Genomic DNA, 24,795 nt, shown 5'->3' with positions numbered 1-24,795 from the left:
ACTGTTTGCCTAGAATTAAGTAGAAAAACAGGAAGATGAGATAGGATAGCAGGCAGGAAACAGAAGTAGCTACATCAGCTACATCACCAACGTGCTTTGCAGCACAGCTGGAGCTGATGGAAATTGTAATCCAAATCATTTGGAGCCCCCCAGGTTGGTGTAGACCAGTTTTGCCCAACCTTGGGTCCCCAGCTGTTTTCGGACTACAACTCCCACCATCCCTAGCTAGCAAGCCCAGTGGTCAGGGATGTTGGGAATTATAGTCCAAAAAAAAGCTGGAGACCAAAGGTTGGGAAACACTGGTGTAGACTACTCTACTGGGCAAAAATACCCACAAAGTATGGGCCTGAGGATCAGATATCACTTCCATCCGCCAACATCCTGCATGTTGACTTACCATTTCCATTACAAAAGTCACTTACCAGAAATATTCAATATTCAGTTTATTGATACCTTTGAAGTCTAAAAACCTTCATAATTGTGCCTTGTGTTTCTCAGTCACCTGTTATGGCTTCTAGTTACTCTTTGTGGTTTCTCTACCGTTCTGCATGTGGTTCCATGTTTAGAAATGTCCAGACCTAAGCCAGTGGACTTCTTAGAGTGCAGGCTGTAAGATTTGTCTTATGAAAAATATTCTTTTGGACCTTAGAATCATAGTATTGTAGAGTTGGAAGGGACTGCTGGGATCATCTAGCCCAAACCCTTTCAATGCATGGAGAATAAAAACAAGAAGTCTCATGACACCTTAAACCACCCACTTGCACTTTGATCCAGTTGAGATTCCTGCATTGGAATCTAGTAATACTTGAGTGTTAGCCAGGCACACAAAAAAATGGCACCCAGACTTTTTGAGGTGCTTGCAAATGGAGAATCTTTGGGTGAAAAATGTGCCCTGTTAATTTCAAACCCTGCTCTTAAGTGCAGAGTTCCTCCCCCCTTGGAATAAAAGACATGGTCCTAGTGAAAGTGATATGCAAGTCTTGTGCCTGCTTTAGATACTCAGTGGTTACAGTCTGGCAGCTTTGAACATGCAGGCTTCTGTAACCATGGCTTCACACCTAGACGTCACCTAGTTAATCCAATTTTTTTATTCCCATTTCATTTTGTGATAAGCTCCTATTGCCTTTTCCCCAGTCATATGTGCCTTGTGTAATCCTTAGTTGATTTCTGGTTGCTCAAAGCACCCCCACCTGCCCACACATTGCACTGAATGCATTCTGTTTCTCGGTTCATCATATTCTTGCTTCTATATCAGCCACTCAGCCAAAAGGGAGTTGCAGGCATCACTGATCACCTGGTTGTCAGGTCTTGCTTAGCCTCTTGCAAAGCATTGTGGGTAATAATAGTATCTTGAAAGGGGCTTCTCAAGGCCAGACAGTCAGGTTACGTCGGAGGATTGGCTGGTGGGTGGCTCTGTCATGAGAGATGAGGGGAAGTGATAGCCAGACCCAGTTCACCCACCTCTGATATGAAGAATAGTTGCAGTATGTAGTGGCTTTTTTATTGAGAATAGTTTGTACAGCTGAGTACAACTTTCTAGCGTGGCGTTTTCTTTAGGCAGCTAAGTCCTGGTGGGTCTGATGTTTTCATTGATGGATCTTAAATCAGAATTAGGCCAAATTCCTTATCTCTCAGAATGGATAACAAAGGTGGAAAAGAATGTATTGTTTGCCACAAACATTGGCAACTTCATTTCCCCCCATCTTCTAGCTAATGAAAGAGAGAGCATATGCTATATTTGCACTGTTCGAGCTTGAACCCGAAATAGGGAGAAATGTAAAGTATTGCACTTGGGCAAAAAAAATGAGAGGCACAAATACAAGATGGGTGACACCTGGCTTGAGAGCAGTACATGTGAAAAGGATCTAGGAGTCTTGGTTGACCACAAACTTGACATGAGCCAACAGTGTGACGCGGCAGCTAAAAAAGCCAATGCAATTCTGGGCCGCATCAATAGGAGTATAGCATCTAGATCAAGGGAAGTAATAGTGCCACTGTATTCTGCTCTGGTCAGACCTCACCTGGAGTACTGTGTCCAGTTCTGGGCACCACAGTTCAAGAAGGACACTGACAAACTGGAACGTGTCCAGAGGAGGGCAACCAAAATGGTCAAAGGCCTGGAAACGATGCCTTATGAGGAACGGCTAAGGGAGCTGGGCATGTTTAGCCTGGAGAAGAGGAGGTTAAGGGGTGATATGATAGCCATGTTCAAATATATAAAAGGATGTCACATAGAGGAGGGAGAAAGGTTGTTTTCTGCTGCTCCAGAGAAGCAGACACGGAGCAATGGATCCAAACTACAAGAAAGAAGATTCCACCTAAACATTAGGAAGAACTTCCTGACAGTAAGAGCTGTTTGACAGTGGAATTTGCTGCCAAGGAGTGTGGTGGAGTCTCCTTCTTTGGAGGTCTTTAAGCAGAGGCTTGACAACCTTGACAACCATATGTCAGGAATGCTCTGATGGTGTTTCCTGCTTGGCAGGGGGTTGGACTCGATGGCCCTTGTGGTCTCTTCCAACTCTATGATTCTATGATTCTAGTCTCATTTTGTATATTTTCCTCCCCCTTTCCCTTGGTGAGAATTAATCCTAGCTTTTTTCCTTACTTATCAACAAAATCGCATATACTTTTCATAGAATTTCTTACTGTGCTCAGCTGACTAGGGTTGCCATATTTCAAAAAGTGAAAATCTGGACGCAAAAGTGGTTGGATCTTTTTTTTTTTTTTTTTTTTTTTTTTGCAAACCTGCTGTTTTTTAAGGAAAGCTGTTTTTAATGAAAACTGCCGACACAGGTTGCCATATGTCTGGATTTTCCCAGCAGTTTTCGCCTGGACATTGCTTCCGACTGCAGTACTCCAGGTATGTCCTGGAAATTCCAGACGTATGGCAACCCTAGCATTGACTGCAATGCTGAACTTGGTTTGAAGGACATTTTAAGCATAGGTAACTGCATATTGTCTTGCGGCCACCATTCTTTGTAAGTAAGTAGAGCTGTGGAGGAGATGGCACTTGAGTAATATCAAAAGAGTCTTCGAAAACATGCTGCTCCCGCTTCTACTAGCGCACCTTTGTGGAGCCCGAGGGAGGCTGCCCAGCAATTTCTGACTACAGTGGTACCTCAGGTTAAGAACTTAATTCATTCTGGAGGTCCGTTCTTAACCTGAGGTACCATTTTAGCTAATGGGGCCTCCCCCTGCCGCCACACAATTTCTGTTCTCATTCTGAAGCAAAGTTCTTAACCCAAGGTACTATTTCTGGGTTAGCGGAGTCTGTAACCTGAAGCGTTTGTAACCCGAGGTACCACTGTACTGTTGAACAGCTCCTTCCAGGACCTCTTACAGTATAAAGTAGTGTGCTTTCTTCTGTGTTTTCCTTGCACTCAGTCAACAAAAGTACTTAGTGAGGGAGACTAAAATGGGACTGATAAACCAGTGCTTCTTAACCTGTTTAGGGACACGATGTGTCTTTCACATGTTTGCACTTTGTTCCTTCTTGTTTTTGTTTCTCAACACATGCTTCTGTTGTCACATACTAAAATTATTTGAAAAGACTGTTGCACAACATTTCAGGCACTTTCCTAAGCGAGTGGTTGACACATGGATATAGCGTTGCACGTTGTTTGTTTTGTAATTTTGAATTCTGTTAAGAAGTTCTAAAGTTAGATTGCTTGCACTGAATTTGCCCTTAGCAAAGGGCTTGTTAATGTAACCAGAGATGCTGAAGTTTGCTTTAGAATTTCAGCTGGTGGTTGTTTCTCAGTAACCCTCTTTTCAAGTTAGCCATAACAGTGTGTTTGACCTTTTTGCTGTATTTGGGACACTGTGTGATTATTTTGAATGCTGAAAAATACTGTTTATGTCAGGAAGAGAGATATATATTCACTTAGGCCAATTAGCACAGGCTAGGGACTCCTGAAAGAATAATAACTGTATTGGTTGCAATCAAAAGTTTTTAAGTGGATTAAATCCATTTATCAGTGCTGCTGCCTGTTTTCTACCCTGCTTTTATAGGATTGAGAAAAACTGAACAGATGACTCAAGGGGAAACCTTTGCCTTTATAGAAATTTAAGAATAAACATGTAGAACTGATAGCAAGGATTAAGAATGTGTTAGATTTCTAAGCATCTCTTCTGATAAAAGTAAAATGTAGCTTTGTACAGTTCATCCAGTTAGGCAGGCTTTTTTTGCTGGGAAAACATCAAGAGTTGTGTCAACCAAAAAAACCAAAAACCAAAACAAAACTGCAGTGGGAACGACAGTATGTTCATATCCTGTCCAAAAAAACACAGCTGTTTCCTAAATGGACTTAATTGTAACCTGAACTTTTACTTGGCATGATTACCAAGTATATATTTTTATTTTCAGTATGTATGACCAACTGCCCTACGCTGATTGTTATGGTTGGGCTCCCAGCAAGAGGGAAGACCTACATCTCAAAGAAATTGACACGGTACTTAAACTGGATTGGAGTACCCACAAAAGGTGATTGCTTTTTTCTTCGTACGGTACAGATTTTGTTGGGAGTAGGTTGCTTAAAATTATTTTGTTAACTTTAATGTTATGATTTTTTTTTTATAGTGCTATCTGAGTGCACGACACTTTGGGACACACCTGGGCAAACCATGTTCGTCTCTTGACTAATTCCCCTGTGGCCCCCAGCTGATTCTCTCCTCTCCCCCCCACATTGAGCTGGTTGACATTGGGCACAGCTGAGGAGTGCAGCGATTGGTGTGCTCTTCAGAGGTTTTCAGCACTAAAAAGCTGGGCAGTGGGAGGGATGTGATGAATCCCTGAAATCCCACCAGGTGCTTTCTTCCCCCACCCCAATTGTCCAGTTGATTGGTGCTGGGAAGATCTGAGGAGTCTCCTGATTGGACCACTTGCAGAGGGCATAGCGTGATAATCAACATGTTAGTTTGAGAAGGGAAAGGAATGAGTTATTTTCATATAACCCAAGAGGACCCATTCATCAACAAACAGTTTCATCTGTTCTGTTTTTATTTTCCTTAAATTTTGAACTTGTCATGCAGCCCAGTCTTATGATGACCACTGAGGGAAAGGGGAACTTCCCTCTCATTAGTACGGCTTGTCATATGGCTGTGTTGCTTAAAATCAGCCTGGTGATTTATGTATTACTGTCTAAAGTTGAGCTGTTGCTGATTTACTCTTAGATGAACGTTATATTGACAAGAATCTAGAAAATTGCTGAGGTTGCTAGGAATTGTTAACATTTGTTACAGGTCTTCAAGTGTTATGTATTTTATTACTTTGTGGATCCAAAGGTTGCCTTACCTGAAGGCTGATTCATACACTCCCGAGTCACAATATTATCTAAACCAGGATATAAGTTGGTTTAAAAAAACAGAACGTTATTTACTGTTTTCTTCTGCAAACTCATTCTGAGTAAAGGCAGCCAGGCTTCAACTAAACTACCAAGACCTTGTGTCAACCCATTGGTCTACACGCGAAGCCTTTCATACAGTGGGAATTCTGAGGGTTGTGAATCATGCAGCCTACAGGTGTTAGCCTATGAGACTCGCAACATGAGGCTGTTCTCACAGGGCTTGCTCCTAGGTGTGCACACAGGGCTGCAATCTAATACAATGGGAAGCAAGAACCAACATGCATTGTCTAGTTGCACTCCTTACAAAACCCTGTAAGGTCAATAAATATTATTGCCTTCCTATATTGCACATGATTTGAAGCAGAGAGATTGTAGCCACCTGTTGAGTACATGGCACAGGTGAGATTGAAACCGGGGTGGGGGTAGGGTTCCTGATTCGTAGGATCAGGATTGATGCTATTCTATGCTACGCTGGCTCATCTATACATCATAGGAGAAAGCAGATGTTGCTAAAGCCAAGTTTCTTGATTTTTTTTCCATGCAGAATTTAATGTTGGTCAGTATCGGCGAGACTTGGTAAAAACATACAAGTCTTTTGAGTTCTTCCTGCCAGACAATGAAGAAGGCCTGAAAATTCGAAAGTAAGTTTGTAATGTGTCTTTTTCCTTTTGCTTCACAGTGTTGCTTTGATCTGCAGGAATGTTTCGTGTTTTCAGCATTTGAGGCAGCTGCTACCAGCTCTTATCAATTCAAGGAAAGGGACCCTACAATGGCTCAAATTATTGACCAGCCCTAAGGGTTGCGTTCCTCATACAGATTATAATCTTGGTACTGCTATACTAGCTATATGGTCTGAAAGAAAACTTTTAACTTGTTTCTACATTTTTAAAGTGTGTGTCTTGGATGCCTGTGTAAAATAGGTTAATTGATTCCGAAATTTTGTATTTTGCTTTTAAGCATGCTGTAGACAAAGTAAGTGCCATGTATATTTAATGATGCAATTTTTTCAGGAATATAATTGTTATATTATCTCTTCTTTTTAAGACAGTGTGCCTTAGCAGCACTGAATGATGTTCGGCGATACCTTTGTGAAGAAAATGGGCATGTGGCAGTAAGTGTTTCTCTCACCCCTTTGCAAAAAACAACAACACCCCAAACCATTAACTAGCTGCATTTTCTGACATTAGTTACTGACACCACCGTTCTAAATGCAAAAATAATATTGCAATATTGTTCAGAGCAGTGTGGGTTTAATTATTGATTCCATACTAGATGGAGATTAGGATGACATGTTTATGAATTATAATGGAAAGGTGTGGAAAAGAGGTTATGAGAACCTCTTCTCATAAATTCTGCTTTTGGAAGCATCTCTCCTGTTTGAAATATGATGTTAAGTTTCTGGTGCAGTAAATGTTCAACAGAATTTGCAGTGTTTCTATTTTTCTCCTCTTCTTGCTTTTTGAATTCCAGTGAGACGTGTAGTGTACAGTTTGTGCTGCATAGAGTTTGTGATGTTGACATAGACCTTGCATGATTTTTCTAAGAACAGAAAGAAATGATAACCCAGTAGCCATCCTTGACCCTCATTCATGCAGCTGATTCCCCCTCCCTTCCTGTTGATGAACTTGTGCCTTTTGCTACTTACTGGTTTCCTTATTTTAATCTTTAAAATTGCCCCTCAGTTTTCTAGCCTGTAATGTTTGTTTGCATGGCTTTGTTGGTGTTACACAAGGACAACGATGAAATGTGTGGGAAGGCATAGCATACTAGGAAAGAAGAAGAATTCCCCACATATTTCATACTTACCATTGTTCATTGTTCAGAAATGATCGGTTCCAGTCCACTCACATAATAGCAGTTTTCAAAAGCTTTAAATCCAGCTCTCAAATGCTATGAATCAAACCTTAGTCAAACCCACTGGAAGTTCTTAATTGTCTAGTCCAACATTTGTGATCTCCTGGCAAATGACCTGAACTGTGAGGACTAAATGATAAACCTGATTTGATGTCTCAGTATATATTTGTGGTTAGTGGTACAAAACTGTTGAGTTTATTGCACAAAACAACAAAAAGCGAGCATGAATTTTTTGGGGGGAAGAGATACCAAATTTGGGGATTTGCATTGGGCTATTTGGACTGCCTCCTATCCTTGTTCCATGAAGTGAACAAGAATAAACTTTGTACCTCTGTGTTTAAACATGTATGCTTCACAGAGCCAGTAACATGAATTTGCTAAGTGCCTGTATTTCATTTTTACAGGTACATGTAAAAAGTTTGGTGGGGAAAGAGTAGTTTGTGACAAATCTGTTCTCTTTGGTTGCTGTTACATGAGATCTACTCCTTCCGGGTTGTACCTGTATATTTTCTAATATAGCATTTATTTTTCCTTTAGGTTTTTGATGCCACAAACACAACAAGGGAACGCAGAGAAACCATCTATAAGTTTGGGGAGGAAAATGGGTATAAGGTGAGTTAAGAGCTAAGATGTTTGAAATGGCTCGTATGGGGAAGTACAGACTGATGCTTTGTTCTCAATACACAATAGTTAAGAGATGGCATTGACTGGAACGTCATGTGATATTTGCCAGCAGCAGTCTTGTGGAATAAGTATCGCCTTCATTAAACCATCCTAATTGCAGCTCCTAATGTGTAGTTAATCAGTAGCCCTGTTTGCTCACAATGGGTCCTAGCAACTACTGTGCTAATGGTTACTGCCACTGACTGGGAGACAGGATTCTGAGACCCTGTTCTAGGATTTCAGACGGTGGGCTGGAATAAACTGTCTTTCTCCTTAGCATATAATAGTTGTCTTATTAGCATTTAACTCCCTTGTCAGTACAGCTTCTCTGTGGGTGGATTGCTTTATGGGGGAGCATGCAGTTGCAATGCAGGTGGCGGGATGAAACTGCAGGGCTGCCTTCCCAACACAGGGGCCTCTTCTCCTTACCTTGACAGAGCTGGGTTGGGGTAGTAATGGGGTTGAGGCTGTGCAACACCCACCCCACCCATGGTGCTTCCACTGGTGCTTCTGCTTTGTCCAGTGAAGCAACAATGATGCCAGTATTCCAAAGGGCATCTCTGTGACTCTGCCTCACCCCACACACCACTACTGGGGCCTGTATTCTTTGTTCATCCTCCCAAAGACACCTTGCATAGAGTTCATCTCAAAAGCATCTATGTTTGTTAACAGTTTGTAATACTGCAGATAAGTATTCTGTATTTATACTGTTTTATTTGCTGGTAGGAACGGCCTTTTTATACACCTCTTACTTTCTGTGTCTGTTTTGTCTTTGCTGCTGGCAAATCAACAGTGCTGCTTCTTCATCACAGCAGACTCCACTGACAGAGAAGTAGTATGGTGTGTCAACACCCCAGGCTTCTACTTTGTGCTGCAATTTTGGAAAGAAGCTGTACTTTTTGATCAGAGGTTATGTCAGGCTACAGTAAGGCTTCGCTACTGTGCCTTAGGCTCTAAGCCAGTGTGCCGCCTGACTCCCTTTCAATGACTTGCCCTCTTAATTTGCAACTGCTTCATTAACACTATGCTGTTTGGAGGTGCCCAAAAGTAACAGGGGAAATGCATAAAGTTTGATCTCTGATGGGATGTTCAGCAGAAGGCGTATTTAAAGGCAAAACATAGTTTGTAAGACTAAATATTCTGCTGACTACGCAAGCCTGCATTTGCAGTATTAGCCACTGGATCTGTTCTAACCCTTTCCCTCTTTTGTCACTTCCATAATTGTTTGTTCCTGTTTGGCTCAAAGACTTTCTTCGTGGAGTCAGTATGTGTTGATCCAGAAGTCATTGCTGCAAATATTGTGGTGAGTATCAACTTCTGCTTTTAAAAGAAGGAAAAGGTTTTATGTCTCAACATAATTTCCAAAATCAGTCACATGGTACAGCTGCTTCTTTTTACCCTTCTCCATTTTACCTACTTTTATACAATCATTTGGATTTATGGATTGCACACAATCTGTTTCTGCAATTTTCTGTTGAAGATTGCAATTGAAGGCATTTGGCCCACAATGCATCCTGCATTCCGCTTCCTGGCAAATCTTGCACATTGTTAGATGCAAGGCGTTGTCAGAATTGCTTTGAACAAAATCTCTTGCAATGTCCACTCCAGTTTCTTCATAATCATCATCTTTTTTTTTAAGGAAGTTTCAAGATACGTTTTAGTTGAAAAAACCTATCTTACAAGCAGGCAACCATTTTTTCCTTGCAATACAGGTTACACGTGATGTTTGCTGTTGTGCAAATTTGTTATCTTAGCTGCTATTAGACCATATTGGAGTACTGGTCCATCCAGCTACGTATTATCCACACTGACAGGCAGCCTGTTCCCAAGGTTTCCAGCAAAAGTATTTCCCTGTCCTACCTGGTGATGCCAAGGATTGAACTTGGATCAGGCCAGTGGGCTATCTAGTCTAGCATTCGGTTATCACTGTGGTCAAGCAAATGCCTGCAGGAAGCCTTCAAGCAGGACCTAAGCTCATTAGCACTCTCCACATCTGTGGTGTCTGGTATTCAGAAGCATACTGCCTCTTGACAGTGGAAGTCAAACATGGCGGTCAGTGTTTGTAGCCATGATCGCCTCTATGAATTTGTCTAATCCTCTCTTAAGGATGATGACCAGCACTGCCTCTTGTAGGAACAAATTCCATAGTTTAACTATCTTCTGTGTGAAGAAATACTTCCATTTGTCTCTCCTGAGTCATCTGACATCAGTATCATTGGATGTTGCAGCTTTCTGGTGTTATGAGAGAGGGAGAAGAACTTTTGTTTATTCACTGCCTCCACACTATATCCATACACCTTGTACACTTCTATCATGTCACTCCTGACTTCTCTTTTTCTAAACTGAAAACCCTTAAATTTTATTGTATATTGTTAACTGCTGATTTTATTTATGTTTTGTAAAAAGAATAGGATAACTTAACACTGACTTTTATTGATGCTTTAATTTTTGTTTTATGCTTAGAACAGGTTTTTTTTAATAGATAAGTGGTATACAAATTTCATTAAATAAGCAAGAGTAATTTTTTTTAAATAAAAAAGAACCCCATACTTTATTTCTCAATCAGCAAGTGAAGCTGGGAAGTCCTGATTATGTTGACTGCGGTAGCGATGAAGCTGCAGAAGACTTCATGAAAAGAATTGAGTGTTACAAGAATTCATATGAGACGCTAGATGAAAATCTAGACAAGTAAGTCTCCGTGTTGCTTTGTTTACCTTCAGAAACTTAATTCTGCCTATGTGTGGCTTAATTCTCACTGGTGTGATTAAATCTATGCCTATTTGAGATTTTCCGCTTCAGATTGCAGGTGGGGATCACTCGATTTGAATTCTCATCCATGCATAAAAAAATCATTAGTTGTACTTGGAAAACTAGGAGGGGAAAATAATCTAGTCCAGCTTTCTTCTTGACATTTTAGTTTTCTACATGTAGGGATATATTTTTCCATGGGGAAGCACTCAGTTATAGGAGCCCAGTTCTGCAGCCTTAAAGTGCTGCCAAGACACAGGTTTATCCCCTCACTGGAATAAAAAAATAGAGAGACAGGCACCTCCTAACAACCTTATGCTTACCCTGGAAAGTCACCTATGTCCTGTTGGTCCAGATTGTGGAGATCACACAATAATAATGATTTTACACCCACACCCACACCCCTATTGCTGTCTAGCGGCAACAGGAAGCATTCCTCAGTACCAGGAAAAATATACAAAGTGTCCATACCACACTTACTATCATTTCACTGAAATTGCTTACAAGTTGCTTGCACAGTTGCCCAATAACCTTCTTTCTAGGAGGGTTAGAACCTTTAAAAAAAATAAAAATGAATGAATGAATGAATGAATGAATGAATGAAAACTCGAGAGTTTTGGGTACCAGTGAATGCCTTCACGTTTGCCATGGTTCCTGTGGCTGCTTGGTGGGCAACCTATGCCCTAATAGAAGTAAAACTTCCACACACACACTTTCAATGAGGACTGGGGATGCTAAATGGGCACAGAATGCTGACTGACTGTTGAAGGGTGGGGAATTATTATTTATTATTATTTATTACAATTATATACCGTCTATACCCGCTGGTATCTCCTGCAAAAGGGCATGGCTGCCTGACTACCTCCACCACTATAACCAGGAACACCATAGGTTGCTGCTGGTCCTGCTTGCCTTAACTAATGGCAAGTTATCGGGATTGGATAGTTCTTCCCATGTGTAAAAGCCATTTACTTGGGCTTAGTCCCAAGAGAAATTATGTTAGGGTATAATTGCGTACTACCCAACTTCCCGTTGCTAGTTGTTCTGGGGAAGTTGTTCCCATCATATTCTAGCACATGGTAAAAACCACCCCTTATTTCTGGTGCCTTTGGAGGAGATAAATGAAGCACTGGTCTGAATATTGTAGTTTTTACATATAGTTTTGTCTCTTACCGTGAATAGGGATCTTTCTTATATTAAAATAATGGATGTTGGACGGAGTTACCTCGTGAACCGAGTCATGGACCACATTCAGAGTCGGATTGTTTACTACCTCATGAATATCCATGTAACTCCTCGCTCCATCTACCTCTGTCGGCATGGTGAAAGTGAACTCAACCTAAAGGGAAGAATAGGAGGAGACACCGGGCTGTCTCATAGAGGGAAAAAGGTAGGGATTGTAATGTCTAATGTAGGGATTCTTTTTCCTTTCTTACCTTCAACCAATTTATATTTAGACCAGCTTTCCCCTACAGGTGCCTCTTTTGGACTATTATTTCCATCAGCTCCAGCCAGGACAACCATGATGGCTGGGGCTGATGGGAATTGTAACCCAAAGCTCCTGGAGGAAGACACCAGGTTTGGGAGGGCTGACCCCAGACTGTATTTTAAAATTTAATTTTAACTGGTTAAACTTGTTTTGTGAGCAGGATTCCCCTTGGCTGCCTCCTTCCTTCTGTAGCCCCCTGTATCCTGTGAAAAACCACTACTCAAAGTCAGAAGACCCTCAAGAATGGTGTCCAATGTGACATAGAAGTGCAGGAGATGGGGGGCGCAGTGAGAAGGGAAGACTGGTATAGATTAGGGAATGTCCCGCCCCTTTTGCACAAGTGGGAAGTGTATTGTAGTTGGAGAAGTGCTCAATTGGACCCAAGCTAAAGAATAGCAAAGAAAAGCTGAATATCCGCTATGGCCCTCATTTCACAGGCCAACAGACTTTGTTTTGTTGAAGGCATACACAGAGCCTTTTTGAAAGACACCCATTACCTCATGGTCAGAGAATTAGGTCCTATTGGCATCTAACTCGACTGGAGTGCTTCAGCTGCAATTTCTTCATGACATTATTATTTGACGTGCTTTTACAGTTTGCCAAGAGTTTGGCACAGTTCATTAACGAGCAAAACAGCAAAGATCTGAAAGTATGGACGAGCCAGATGAAAAGGACCATTCAGACTGCAGAGGCTTTGGGAGTGCCTTACGAACAGTGGAAAGTTCTGAATGAAATAGATGCGGTAAGATCATCTCGTGGTCACATCTGAAATGGTTTTGAATTTGTATGATGGAAAGAGACTTACTTTATGATGCATCAGTAGGAGTTCTCCAGTGTGTGTTAGATTGCAAGTCTGCAGGGACTTGTTTTCATAATTTATAGGTTGAGTGGCACCTAGCTATACATATGCATTATAAAACAGTAATTGCATTTGTCATCATTATTAGGATTAGAATGTAATAATGATTAGATTCATGTTAGTCCACCATCCTTGAGAAGTCCTTCAAGCCTTTACAGTGGTACCTCTGGTTGCGAACGCTTCTGGTTGCACACGCTCCGAGTTACGAGCTCCGCTAACCCGGAAGTAGCTGCTCCTGGTTGCGACCTTTGCCTAAGGATGTGAGCGAAAATCGTGCGCCAGAGGCGTGAGCGCAGCGGGACACGCCATTGCTGAAAGCACGCCTCAGGATAAGAATGCCGGTTTCCGGTTACGAACGGACCTCCAGAAAGGATTCAGTTCGTAACCAGAGGTACCACTGTATCTCACTTTGGTACTGGGCTTTATTAGTTCAATTAGATCTGCATTGTATTTCCCATTGAAGCATCACTCACAACTTACTTCAGGGTATTTTTAAGTGAAATCATTGATCAGCTCACATCCTCAAAGTTCTAAATGAAGAACACCATGCTCCCCATCCTGCAATTCAAAATGCATTGGCAGTGTGCAGTGAGGAAAGTGTGCAGAGTATATGATCTGTGTTATCTCCGGGGGAAAAAGAAGGAAAGGGACATGAAAATAGTGTGTCTTCTCTTCTTGCAGCTTTTGCCGCAAGGATAGCTGGCAGGACTGTGTAGATTGTACAAGTAACCCAAGCACTTGCTTCAGGTAGCAAGACGCTTAAGACGGCATGGCAGTGAAGTCGCAGTAAAACACAGGATTTTTGCAACACCATAAAAGTGTGTTATACAATGCGCACCTTCAGGGGGAGGGGATGTCACAAGCACTGTTTAAATGTATATTACGTTGTAAACTCCAATGCCCTTATGGAATTGGTAGTAGTTGTAATAGTAATAAAAATACTTCCATAGTTCTTTTTGAAAATCCAGACCACTTACATATAGTGTTTTTATAGTGCTTTCTACAACCTATGTAGTCTACAACCTATGTAGTCAACATAAGTCAATACTGTTCTTCCCATATAGTAGAGGAGATGGGTGTCTGATGTTGGGAGTGTCTTATGTCAGATGAGCAACCTCTGTAAACAGTGCAGTCTTTTAGCCATAAACCTACACTAATTCTCATGTTTTCGTTGTTTCCCTAGGGAGTCTGTGAAGAAATGACATATGAAGAAATTCAGGAACATTATCCATTAGAATTTGCTTTGAGAGACCAGGACAAATACAGATATAGATATCCTAAGGGGGAGGTATGCTATTTTGTTATATTTTCTCTTCTTGGATGAGAAGTGTGTAAGAATACGTAGCAGCAAGTGGGATGCTAAGTGCAATGTTTAAAGGGGGGAGGGGGAGCTTTTGAGGTAAAGGGGAAAAGCGATTTTTTCATACTAGCTCTACAAAAGTCTTTCGGCAGATTTCCCTCCATAATATCTATCTCTATCTCAAGTTCTCACTTGTATACACATGTGTTAAGCATAGCAGTTTGTTTTATGTTCATTGCGGTATACCTTTTTGTTTCAAAGGGTTTTTTTTTTTTTTGTTAAACTGAAATACCTTTTTAACCATTCAAAGTTGTAGGCAGTGCGGATGAAAATATTGAGCCGGGCCCACCACCTTTCATGTATTCCTTGAATGTATGGAGAAATAATTTCTGAGGGGGGCTAAAATAAACTCATATGGTTGAAGCAGAGTTAATTCTGCATCCGGTGGTCCAGTCTTCTACATACTTGCATTAGAGGTCAAGCGTTAAGCTGTGCTTGGAACAGCTGTTCCAATATTTGTAATATGTGCAACATGCCTTATCGTTAGCTGAGTGTTCCACCTCCCATGAGTTGGCTGTGTGATCACCAGAACGGTGCTGGGTCCCAGGTGGCCATTATTTGTAGCACATTGAAGCAGCCATGTCATAATAGAGAAAGCTTTCTAGAGTTGTTTGCTAACCTTTCAGAAAAAAGAAATGGGTTTTTTGTTTGTGTTAGCGGCCGTGCACCCATGCTTAATGGCTAATCTTTGGTGTTCTTAGCTGTAATTTGCTCATGCATTCATAGAAGTAGCAAAGGTGAATTACTGACTAAGAGTTTCAGGGTGGTTAGGCCCCAAGAAGTGCTAGTTTTCATTAATATTTACAAAGTAAACGTATCATTACAAAATGAGTCATTAGATCAAATCTTGATATCTAACAACTTAACTAAACATGTTCTGAGTCCAATTTACAAACTGGCAGCAAATTTAGATACCTTGGGTAATTTGTATAAATCAGGTAATTTGTATTAATCAAAATGGGAAAAAGGTTTAATAAAGATAATCCTTTCAGCATGGGATTAGCTGTTTGCCTTGTACACAACAATGAAAGAGAATTTCTATAGACAGATGTTCAGGTACTATTTGATACCACAAATATGTACAAACAGAGGTAAATGTTGAAGGTTTAACTAATACGGTGAATATGTATCATATTTTTGGTCATACCCCCAGATCAAGTGATAATTGGGTTTTCATCATAAGGGAAATAACAAAATTACAGTTTTTGATTTGCAGTGGACCTACTGGTTATCTTATTAGGTTTATAAAAGGCAAACTATTATGGAGATCTTTAACAGCAGCAGGACTCTGTCGGTCACAAAATGGATAAACCTTCCTTTATATAGAAGACTCTGGTGCTTGAGAGCATTCAATATGGCTTACTCAATTAAGCTTACAAACATGATGGAAATCAGAGAAGGGAGACAGCAAAGCTACAAATTTATTAAGTAGAGCTTTTTAAATGAAATGAAATAAAATGGGAATGATTAAGTATATGATACAGCTTAACCACACTCACTTTGGTACTGATTTCTGTGATGGTGCATTCTTTCAAGATAAATTGGTTTAAATTTAGTGTTTTGTCTTGTACGTGTGTATGCACACTTATCTGCAGAACATCTTATTATGTTTTGTCTATAATGGACAGCTCTTTGTTTGCTCTGTGTATACAGTCAAGAGGTTGATTATATTGTTGATTTCTCCCCCAGTCATATGAAGATCTTGTTCAAAGGTTGGAGCCAGTGATTATGGAGTTGGAAAGGCAGGAAAATGTGCTTGTAATCTGTCACCAAGCTGTTATGCGCTGTCTGCTTGCTTACTTTCTGGACAAGCCTGCAGGTAATTATATTTGCCTTAACATGGAGAATTTTCACCTTGGTCAATCAGTAACAATTTCGTCCAACAATTATTTCATGTGCATCCTAAATGAGCAGGAAAAATGCTGCTCTTCATGACTCATGTCAGACTTACATTTTCACCTGTGCATGGGTCAAATGCTTCTTTAATCAACACTTGCTTTTCTGGGATATCAGCATTGCTTTTGTGAACCTCCTATGCTCTAAGATCATCTAGGGAAGACACTCTCTGGGTTTTTCAGCCTTCTGTTGTCAGGGCAGGGGAGATCTGTTCCACCCCATCCCTGTCCCATAATGGTGCTCCACCTGTGGAATACCCTCCTTAAATCTGTGTTCCTGAAGCCTGTAGTTAGGAGCTTTTATTCAGGAGTTTAAATTCTGGGTGCTTTTTATTATGGCAACTTCTGGAATTTTGGATATCTGAGTTCTCAAAGGATTTGTTGCCAAGAGACGGCATGGCTGTATCATGCCTGTTTGTTTTTATGATGGAAGTCGCTTCAGTTTTCTTTGAGATAGGATAAAACTATATTGAATAAATAAATAAGGGATCCCCAACCTTTTGGACTCAGGGGAACATTTGGAAATCTAAGAAGCTATCACAGGTACCACAAAATTCTTCAGTTTCACAGAAGAAGAAGAAAACAACAACCTGATAATCGAAAGGGCAAATAACACAAATTGCCCCATGGACAAAACAAGCAGGAAATATCTTCCAAAAAATAAGCACTGCCCCCCCCCCCCGCCACAAGCAAGCAAGCAGCAGCAGCAAGATATACACAATGAGAGACAATTAAACAAAATGCAAGCGGTGGCAGAAGCCCTTTATTTCCTTTCTTTTCTGTTGTGTTTTGGGGATGGGGCACAGGAAGGTTAGGCACCATCCTCTGAGAGTCCCCACACTCTTTTCTTTCTCTTCCAATGAAGAATGCATATGTGGGGCCCAGAGGCTTTCTGGGAAACAAAAAGGAAGCAGGCAGAGCAGCTGGAGACCTACACATCTCTTCCTTTGCTGCACAACCACTGCTAAATGTGGTTTGAGAGAGAGAGAGACTTTCAAGAAAAGCTGTATTCCCCCCCCCCCCAAATATATATATATATATTTGTGAGTGGCTTGGAGCCCCGGTAGACACAAAGTAAAATGTCTAGGGGTACTATGGCAAGTGCAGGTGCCATGTTGGGGACCAGTTCCATTGCTGCACTAACATGGTTAGTGGTTTGGAAGAGGGGCATTTCTGTTACTCTCTATTAAGTTTATTTTCTCTCCATCTGTTTTAGAACAACTGCCTTATCTCAAGTGCCCACTGCATACTGTCTTAAAGCTAACCCCAGTGGCTTATGGTAAGCTGTTCAAAATGTATTCTATGAATCTGTTTGTATTTCAGCTATTAACTGTACAGTGGACGCTCGGGTTGCGAACGTGATCCGTGCAGGAGGCACGTTCGCAACCCGCAGTATTCACAACCTGCAGCGGCATGTCTGCGCACATGCGGGTTGCGATTCGGCGATTCGGCGCATGCGTGACCGCCAAAACCCGGAAGTAACCCGTTCTGGTACTTCTGGGTTTCGGCGCGTCCATAACCCGAAAAAATGCAACCTGAAGCGTCTGTAACCTGAGGTATGACTGTAATTATTATGGAAAACATCACATTTGTCGATGGCAGGTATCCAATAGTTTAAAGTTATTTGTATATCAAAAGGAATTGTTCACTTTTTTAATAAAGTTACCAGAAAGTCCATGACAGTGTTTCATATTTGATTGTTGTTAGCCGCCCTGAGCCCGGCTTCGGCTGGGGAGGGCGGGATATAAATAAAATTTATTATTATTATTTATTATTATAGCACCATCCTACGCATGCCTACTCAGATGTAAGCCCTATTGAATTCAGAGAGATTTACTCTCACGTTAGTGAGCATAGGGTTGCACACTGCAGATTGTAAATGTGCAGGTCATCACTGGGATTTGATTGCTTAGTTAATCATCCTGTTAAAATTAAAATTTATTCTTTTTGTCTCTGTTCTTCCTGAGTCTTCAGATTGGGGCAGGCTAGGAATTTACATGAAACAGATTGGCAATAAAATGTAGTGTGGTGGTGTTAAGGATGCCAGCAAACCATGCTCTCTTTGGGGAAACACAATTCCATGTCCCTCCGTCCCAAATTTCAGTCTTCCCCTGCCTAGCAGACAAGTCAGCATTCTATGTCCTGTCCTCATTGGGCTGTTTGGGGGAGATTTCCCCATTGTTTTGTGTGGTTTTTCTCTGTACCTGTACGAACCCTGCTGCTACCACCTCCTTGTGTGTAGATGATGCCATTTTGACTAAAGGGTATACACTAGGGCATTGAGTTTATTATTGGTGTGTGAAGGATAAAAATTAGAACTCATGCTGTTGATGTATTTGTAAGTTGACGTCACTGTTGTGTGTGAAATGCTTGCCCTATGAACTGATTTAATCTTAAGTATTATCTTCCGTTTCCTTTTGCCCATTATAAAATTTCTGAAGCGGCATAAGCTTTGGCTTCCTTTTCCTTTTCTGATCTCAAGCCTGAGAGAGTTTGAATCCTGAATTTTGAAATTCTAGCTGGTTCAGCTAAAGTACATTGGTTACCATTCACTGTGTTCTTGTTCTTTGTAGCTGGAGTGGAGCACTCTTAATATGTGGTTGTTCTTTTAAGCAAACAGAAGTCTGTAGTGACATCTAGTGTCCAAAATAAATTGTGAATTGCAAATTCATTTTGTATCTTAATGCTTTTGTATCTTAAGTCATACTCTTGAGTAGATCCATTAGTTTCAATGGGCTTAGTCATTACTGACTTTTAAAGTATTATCATTCCCAATGTGGAGATGGAAACAAGAACGGATTTTACAGTGATGGCGGCTCCCAAAACAAGGAAGACAAACATCTGAAAGTTTACTTCTGTTTACAGGTTGCAAGGTGGAGTCTATATTTCTGAATGTTGAAGCTGTAAATACGCACAGAGACAAACCACAGGTAGGTGTCTTCTGCTGTCACAAATGAGAATTTGCAACTCTGCAGGCGGAATGGTGGTGGTGATGGAGACTGGTTTAAAGTTGAATAACTGGGAACAAGAAAGAAAAGCAGGGAAAGAGTTAAGCACTCTCTCCTGCCCCAGTTTTCCATTCCTAAAGGATATTGTGGGAATATTGTAGGTACCTGTGCTTTGATATCTAGCTTCACCTTTGGAGTATAGGTTTGTACACAACCAAGTATGTAAGTGTGTATTATATATTATATTATATTATATTATATTATATTATATTATATTATATTATATTATATTATATTACAAAGTATGCTGCTATTCTCTCATATTTAATGCCCTGCAGGCATGTTACCGCAACCTTTGTTGCAGCCCCTTCTTCTTTTTCCCACCCTTTTTCTTGCATTATGCCTTATTTAGGCCACTCTGACTACTTTCACACATTATTGAAGCAGCCTCATTAATGCCAGATACCCAAATTGTGTGGGTGCTTCTCCGTGGCTAGCTGCCTGTGTGGATGTGAAGGAGAGCTCGGACCAGTTTTCTTTGTACTTTTGTTTTGTTTGATTTTGACTTTACGCTTTGCTCTTCATTTTAGAAGGAAGCCTCCCACTGAATTCTCTGGCATGCTGAAAGTTGGGATGACTGTACTTATTAAGAGGCTACTAGCTGCGTGGGGAGGTGTCTACATGATTTGCCAATCAAGAGAGCCATGTATCCCCCTCCCCCCATCTCTCATGTATGCACTAGGCCTGGGTGATGAATCAATACATTGGCCAGGACTGTTTTGAGGGCCAGAGCACGATGGTGCCTTCATCTTGGTGATATATCGCTGGTGAAACCCTTGCCGCTCTTGAGTCAGGATAACAAGAATGTGCTGGTCATGCCTGTTGATGTTATTGGATTCAAGTATGACAAAATGGTGCATATTTATAGCCCAAGTTATGAGGTCAAACAAAAGTACAACCTGCACAGGATAAATGGCCTGCTCAAGTATGAAGTCGGGCCTCTTATATCTTGTCACTCTTGCATGTGTGGGTTTGGTGAACATTAGAATAAAAATCAAGGGCTATGTATAATGCATTGCAAGATATATTTATGTAGACTGAACCAGTGGTAATTATTCTGCAAGTTTTTTAATAAGTCCCTTGAGAAACAGTAACCAAAGTGAGATAGTTTAGTGTCATTGGTTTGAATGGCCTGGGGTGATGATAAGATTGGAAGCTCCCAAACATGTCATTATTTCTACTAGAGAATTAGCACACAAATGCCTAATTATATACCATTAAAAATAGAGGGAAATTTGCTGTGTTTGCTCCTTTGTGATGCTAGAAAATGACCAGATCTTCATTATATACCTATTTTTTGTGATGTCATCACCTTCTGCACATGGTCTCTGACTTATTGAGGAGAAATGAAATAGAACAAGAGGTCATGTGCAGTGGCGCACACAACAGTCATTTAATTTGAGCATTTTTTAAAATGAAGCTTGTAGTGGATTTTGGAACTTCAGATAAATGCTCTGCAAAACAAAGGAAATTGTTTTATTCTCTGACAACTCATCATCTTCATGCCTGCTTTACTTGCGTTTCATGGAATCTTCTCTCCTTCATGACAACATTATGACACTCTCTAACTGCACAATGCTTTCATAATACAGCGTATGTCATCTGAGTGAATTTGGCAGCTAATTATACGACTCCACTTCGGGGAAATAACAGTGCCTCAATTGTGACAGTCGGTAGCCTTGTATTCAGGTGATGCTATGGTGAGCAGTGATGCAGAGCAGATAGCAAGCTGTTCAATGAAAGCCCTAAAAACTGCCACGATTAGGAATTGTGCTGCAGTTGTGCTGCCACCCAATTGTTTACTTAACTCAAGACAGTATTTTCATTGCGTTAAGTCGCTCTGTTGGATCTGAATGCTGTGTGTTTTTAGCAGCTTTAACAGTGTTGCCTTACTCTTTTGATCAAGGAGTGTTTCACAAATGACTCATCCATGGCCACTTGGTTGGTAGGCAGCTGTTAACGGTTTCCATTTAAACTGTGTGTGAATAAAAAGGTGAGAGAGAAGCTTTTCTGGACATGCTGAAGCGTTTAAGAAACGCTCGTTCTGTAAAATGTGCAAGTCCTTGAAAGGCTACCATGTGTTTGTTTGTTTGTTTGTTTGTTTGTTTGTTTGTTTGTTTGTTTGGGTTGGTTGATGCAGCGGCACAATACCAGCATTCAGTTCTGATCTGGCTTCATGGTGCGTAATTGTGTGAAACTGCAGGAAGAACAGAACCTGGATGAAAACATTAGAATATATTTTTGAGATTTAGGATTGGTTTCTGTCAGCTGCTCAGTGTCTCATAGGTTTGAGTTGCAGGGTCTCTGGCTCATCGTAAAGGAACATATTTTGGTTACTGTAGGTATCCTCTTGACAGTGATAAGATTGTCCTTTAGGATTGAGCAGTAACTCTATTTTTAGTGAAGTTTCATGGGAGATTTTTTACCATGTTCTTGCCATCATATTCTTGATTATGGTAAAATGATACTGGATATCAAATGAATCAAAACAGCCACTAAGACTTTTTTTCCAAGGCTGCTCACAATTTTAGCCAGCCCTGGCTGCCAAATTCCTGTTTTACAATGTTTGGATACTGAAAGTAAGTAGTTATTGTAAGCTGCACAGTTTTGGGTAGCAGGTTTAACGATGTTTTGTCACAATAAGAATACAAGCCGGCCATATACATGTCTTCCAATATTACTAGCCAACCTGTGTACACACACAGGGGTGCAGTTCCCTACTCACATAGTTGGGAGTAAATCCCATAGAACACAGTTTCACCTGTTTCTTAGGATTGATTGCCCATAAAAGCAAGCCCGAGAGTAAAGAACTATGGTAATGCCAGCACGTTTCAGGAACCCTCTTTGTTGTGAGTTATTTTGGGGTTAGTCTGAAAGTTTGTTTGGGCCATGGATGAGAGCCAGGAGGCTGAGAGGTGTTGTAGAAGGTGAATATGCTGTCTGTAAATATTTATTAGTAATTTCTGTGAACTGTTTCATATGAGGGTTCCCCCTTTCTGTAGACTGCTTAAAGGTCTTTTTATATATTCAGGAGTAAGGAAGTGCTCTAAAGGAAATGAATAAATAAAATGTGCTGCTTATTTTCCCCCTCTTAGCCTTCCTGGTTATCAGTGGAGAGAAAGGAGAGAGATGTGAAAAGTAGTGATGATATTCATTAGCCGCAGACAGTTCCTGTGATTAGATACTCATTTGGGCTAGTGAGTGAATAAGAGAGAGAGTGTGCCCTCATCCAGGTGGTGGCCTAGTCCTCATTTCTCCCGCTCCACTTCCTGCTTCTCAGCCATGTTTGTTGTTTTTCTGTTTTGCATTAATCAGGACTGTTATGGCAAGCACAGGTAGTGTTATCCCAAAGGGAAACTTTTCCTTCTTCTTCTTTATCCACAATTGAAGAGTTCCCAAGTTCCCAGGGTGGGTTGAGGCACTGCTAGCATAAGCCTAAAGCAAGGGAGATTGACATGTTGTTGGACTACAAGTTGCATCATCCCTGACCATTGGCTGTCCTGGCTGGGGCTGATGGGATTTGGAGTCCAACAGCCTCTGGAGGGCAGTGCATTGACAACCCTTGCCTTAAAGGTTCTGAGAAGGCAACGGATAGTGTTCTGTTCTTCTGTTGTTTGTTCTGAACCCATTTGTTCGGAGGTTTCTAGTACCTAAGTTCACGGCATTTTGTGCTCCTGATACATAAATACTGCTGCTGCAGTTGCACTGGCACAACCATGATGCAGTGCTAGCATAGACCCATGATGCTTCAGCAGTGAATTGACCTTAAGAGTTCTGTCTTCAGCTGTTCCTGCTGTGCTGATAAACTTCAGAACGTGAAGGCACAACTTGTGACATTTCAGAAGTCTGGAAGGGGCCAATGAAAGGAAATGGTTTCCAGGGCTGAGGTGGCAGAAGAGGAGGCTCGGCTCTAAGGCCCATTAGAGCTTCTTATAAAAACATCAGAAGAGCTTTCTGGATCAGGACAGTGGCTCATCTGCTCTAGTATCCTGTTCTCACAGTGGCTGACCAGATGCCTGCGGGAGACCAGCAAGCAGGATTCGATCACTCTCCCCTCCCGTGCTTTCCAACAACTGTCATTCAGAAGCTTTGCTGCTTCCAGTTGTGGAGGCAGAGAATAGCCATCATGGCTAGCCACCATCCATAGTCCTCTCCTCTGTGAAGTTGTCCAATCTTGTCCTTCCTCACAATGAGCAGAAGCATTATAATAATTTATTATTTATACCCCGCCCATCTGGCTGAGGTTTTTTTTTAAAAAAAGCTCATGTACTTATTCTGAGTAACTTAAAGAAGAGAACAGTCTCTTAATGGTTGCAGGATTTGATCTAATTTTGTGCCAAATACTCAGTTATTGGGGAGTTCTCCATATAATTTGAGGGCTGTAGTTATAGCTTCATGACTGAAAGACATGGAAATGTATGCTATCCTAGACAGTAGGAACTACCATATTTTTCAGTCTATAAGACGCCCCCATGTATAAAACGCCCCCTATTTTTGGGGACCCAGGTTTAAGAAAATGGGGGGAGAGGGATCAGTGGATAAGACGCCCCCTAATTTTTGACATTATTTTTTAGGGGAAAAAACCTAGTCTTATACATGGAAAAATACAGTAATATACAGGGGACAATATGACTAAAATGATTCCAGTAGAACCTATGCACATAGGAATGTAGGAAGCTGTGTTATACTGACTCAGCCATTGGTCCATCTAGTTCAGTACTGTCTGTATTCAGTGAGTGACTCTCTCCATGTTTTCAGATAGGAGCTTTTCCTCCAGCTCTGCTTGCAGATGTCAAGAGATGCTCTACCACTGAGCTATGGCCCTTCTCCTGGCACCCAACCCCCTCCCAACTGTTCACTTTTATTTAATGGTATCCGGCTGATAAGACTTGCTTTTTGCAGTATGAATGTGCTATGCATAATGTAATGAATTACAAGCTTTTAAATATAGTTATATAGTTGAGATACTCTAAACATAAGCAGTTTCTGTGTGTGTGTTTTGAGGAGAGCTGCCAGCACTTAGCCTGTGGTCCACAGAATTATTAAATGCAGTCTATAAAGAGGGCAATTCCGCTGTCTCTGTTTTAAAAAAAGCTTTATTGCTCTAGATAAGTGACTATATTTGTTAATTTAACAAGCTCGGCTGTTTACTTGTGAAGAAAGCTGACCGGCCATGTTGCATGATAAACATTTTCCTCTGTATTTTTATTATTACACAGAATGTAGACATTTCAAGACCTCCCGAGGAAGCCCTTGTAACTGTCCCTGCTCACCAGTGAAGCCCGTGTCCTGATCAGCTATGAAACGTGTGGTGCTTCTTTTCATCATATTATATTAAAATTATTTCAATCGTTCCAATCACTTTGGAATCATCCACAGATAATATCAGTTTTTGTGTAGCTCGTGGCTTTTAGAAATCAAACAATCAAATCTTATTGTCCCCTACCCCCTGGATTGGAACTAATTGGCTGAGCCATCTGATTACTGGCTTCTCTGATATAACACTTGATCAATTGGTGATTGCTAATTTTAAACCTGATGTTTTATGTCCATTACAGCTTGATCAAACACTCA

At 40.9% G+C, this 24,795-nt stretch overlaps 1 protein-coding gene across 3 annotated transcripts in view; it reads left to right on the top strand.

Annotated features, from left to right (window-relative positions):
* Nucleotides 1-24,795, top strand: part of PFKFB4 (6-phosphofructo-2-kinase/fructose-2,6-biphosphatase 4) — a 74,964-nt gene that overhangs the window by 41,950 nt on the left and 8,219 nt on the right. For 2 of the 3 annotated variants that reach the window (XM_080994199.1, XM_080994197.1), the window contains exons 2-14: nucleotides 4,367-4,483; nucleotides 5,890-5,986; nucleotides 6,390-6,456; nucleotides 7,737-7,811; nucleotides 9,109-9,165; nucleotides 10,429-10,550; nucleotides 11,793-12,000; nucleotides 12,695-12,841; nucleotides 14,142-14,246; nucleotides 16,008-16,137; nucleotides 17,430-17,492; nucleotides 19,079-19,143; nucleotides 24,441-24,527. In XM_080994199.1, the coding sequence (XP_080850325.1) occupies nucleotides 4,367-4,483; nucleotides 5,890-5,986; nucleotides 6,390-6,456; nucleotides 7,737-7,811; nucleotides 9,109-9,165; nucleotides 10,429-10,550; nucleotides 11,793-12,000; nucleotides 12,695-12,841; nucleotides 14,142-14,246; nucleotides 16,008-16,137; nucleotides 17,430-17,492; nucleotides 19,079-19,143; nucleotides 24,441-24,500 (1,313 nt within the window). In that variant the 3' untranslated portion in view covers nucleotides 24,501-24,527. The remainder of the gene's footprint in view (nucleotides 1-4,366; nucleotides 4,484-5,889; nucleotides 5,987-6,389; nucleotides 6,457-7,736; nucleotides 7,812-9,108; nucleotides 9,166-10,428; nucleotides 10,551-11,792; nucleotides 12,001-12,694; nucleotides 12,842-14,141; nucleotides 14,247-16,007; nucleotides 16,138-17,429; nucleotides 17,493-19,078; nucleotides 19,144-24,440; nucleotides 24,528-24,795) is intronic. The other variant, XM_080994198.1, reaches the window with a different exon arrangement.

The sequence above is a fragment of the Podarcis pityusensis genome (genome assembly GCF_964106645.2).
Source record: "Podarcis pityusensis genome assembly, chromosome: 2".
In the NCBI taxonomy this organism is placed as follows: Eukaryota; Metazoa; Chordata; class Lepidosauria; order Squamata; family Lacertidae; genus Podarcis; species Podarcis pityusensis.
This window is presented reverse-complemented; position numbering and strand designations above follow the sequence as displayed.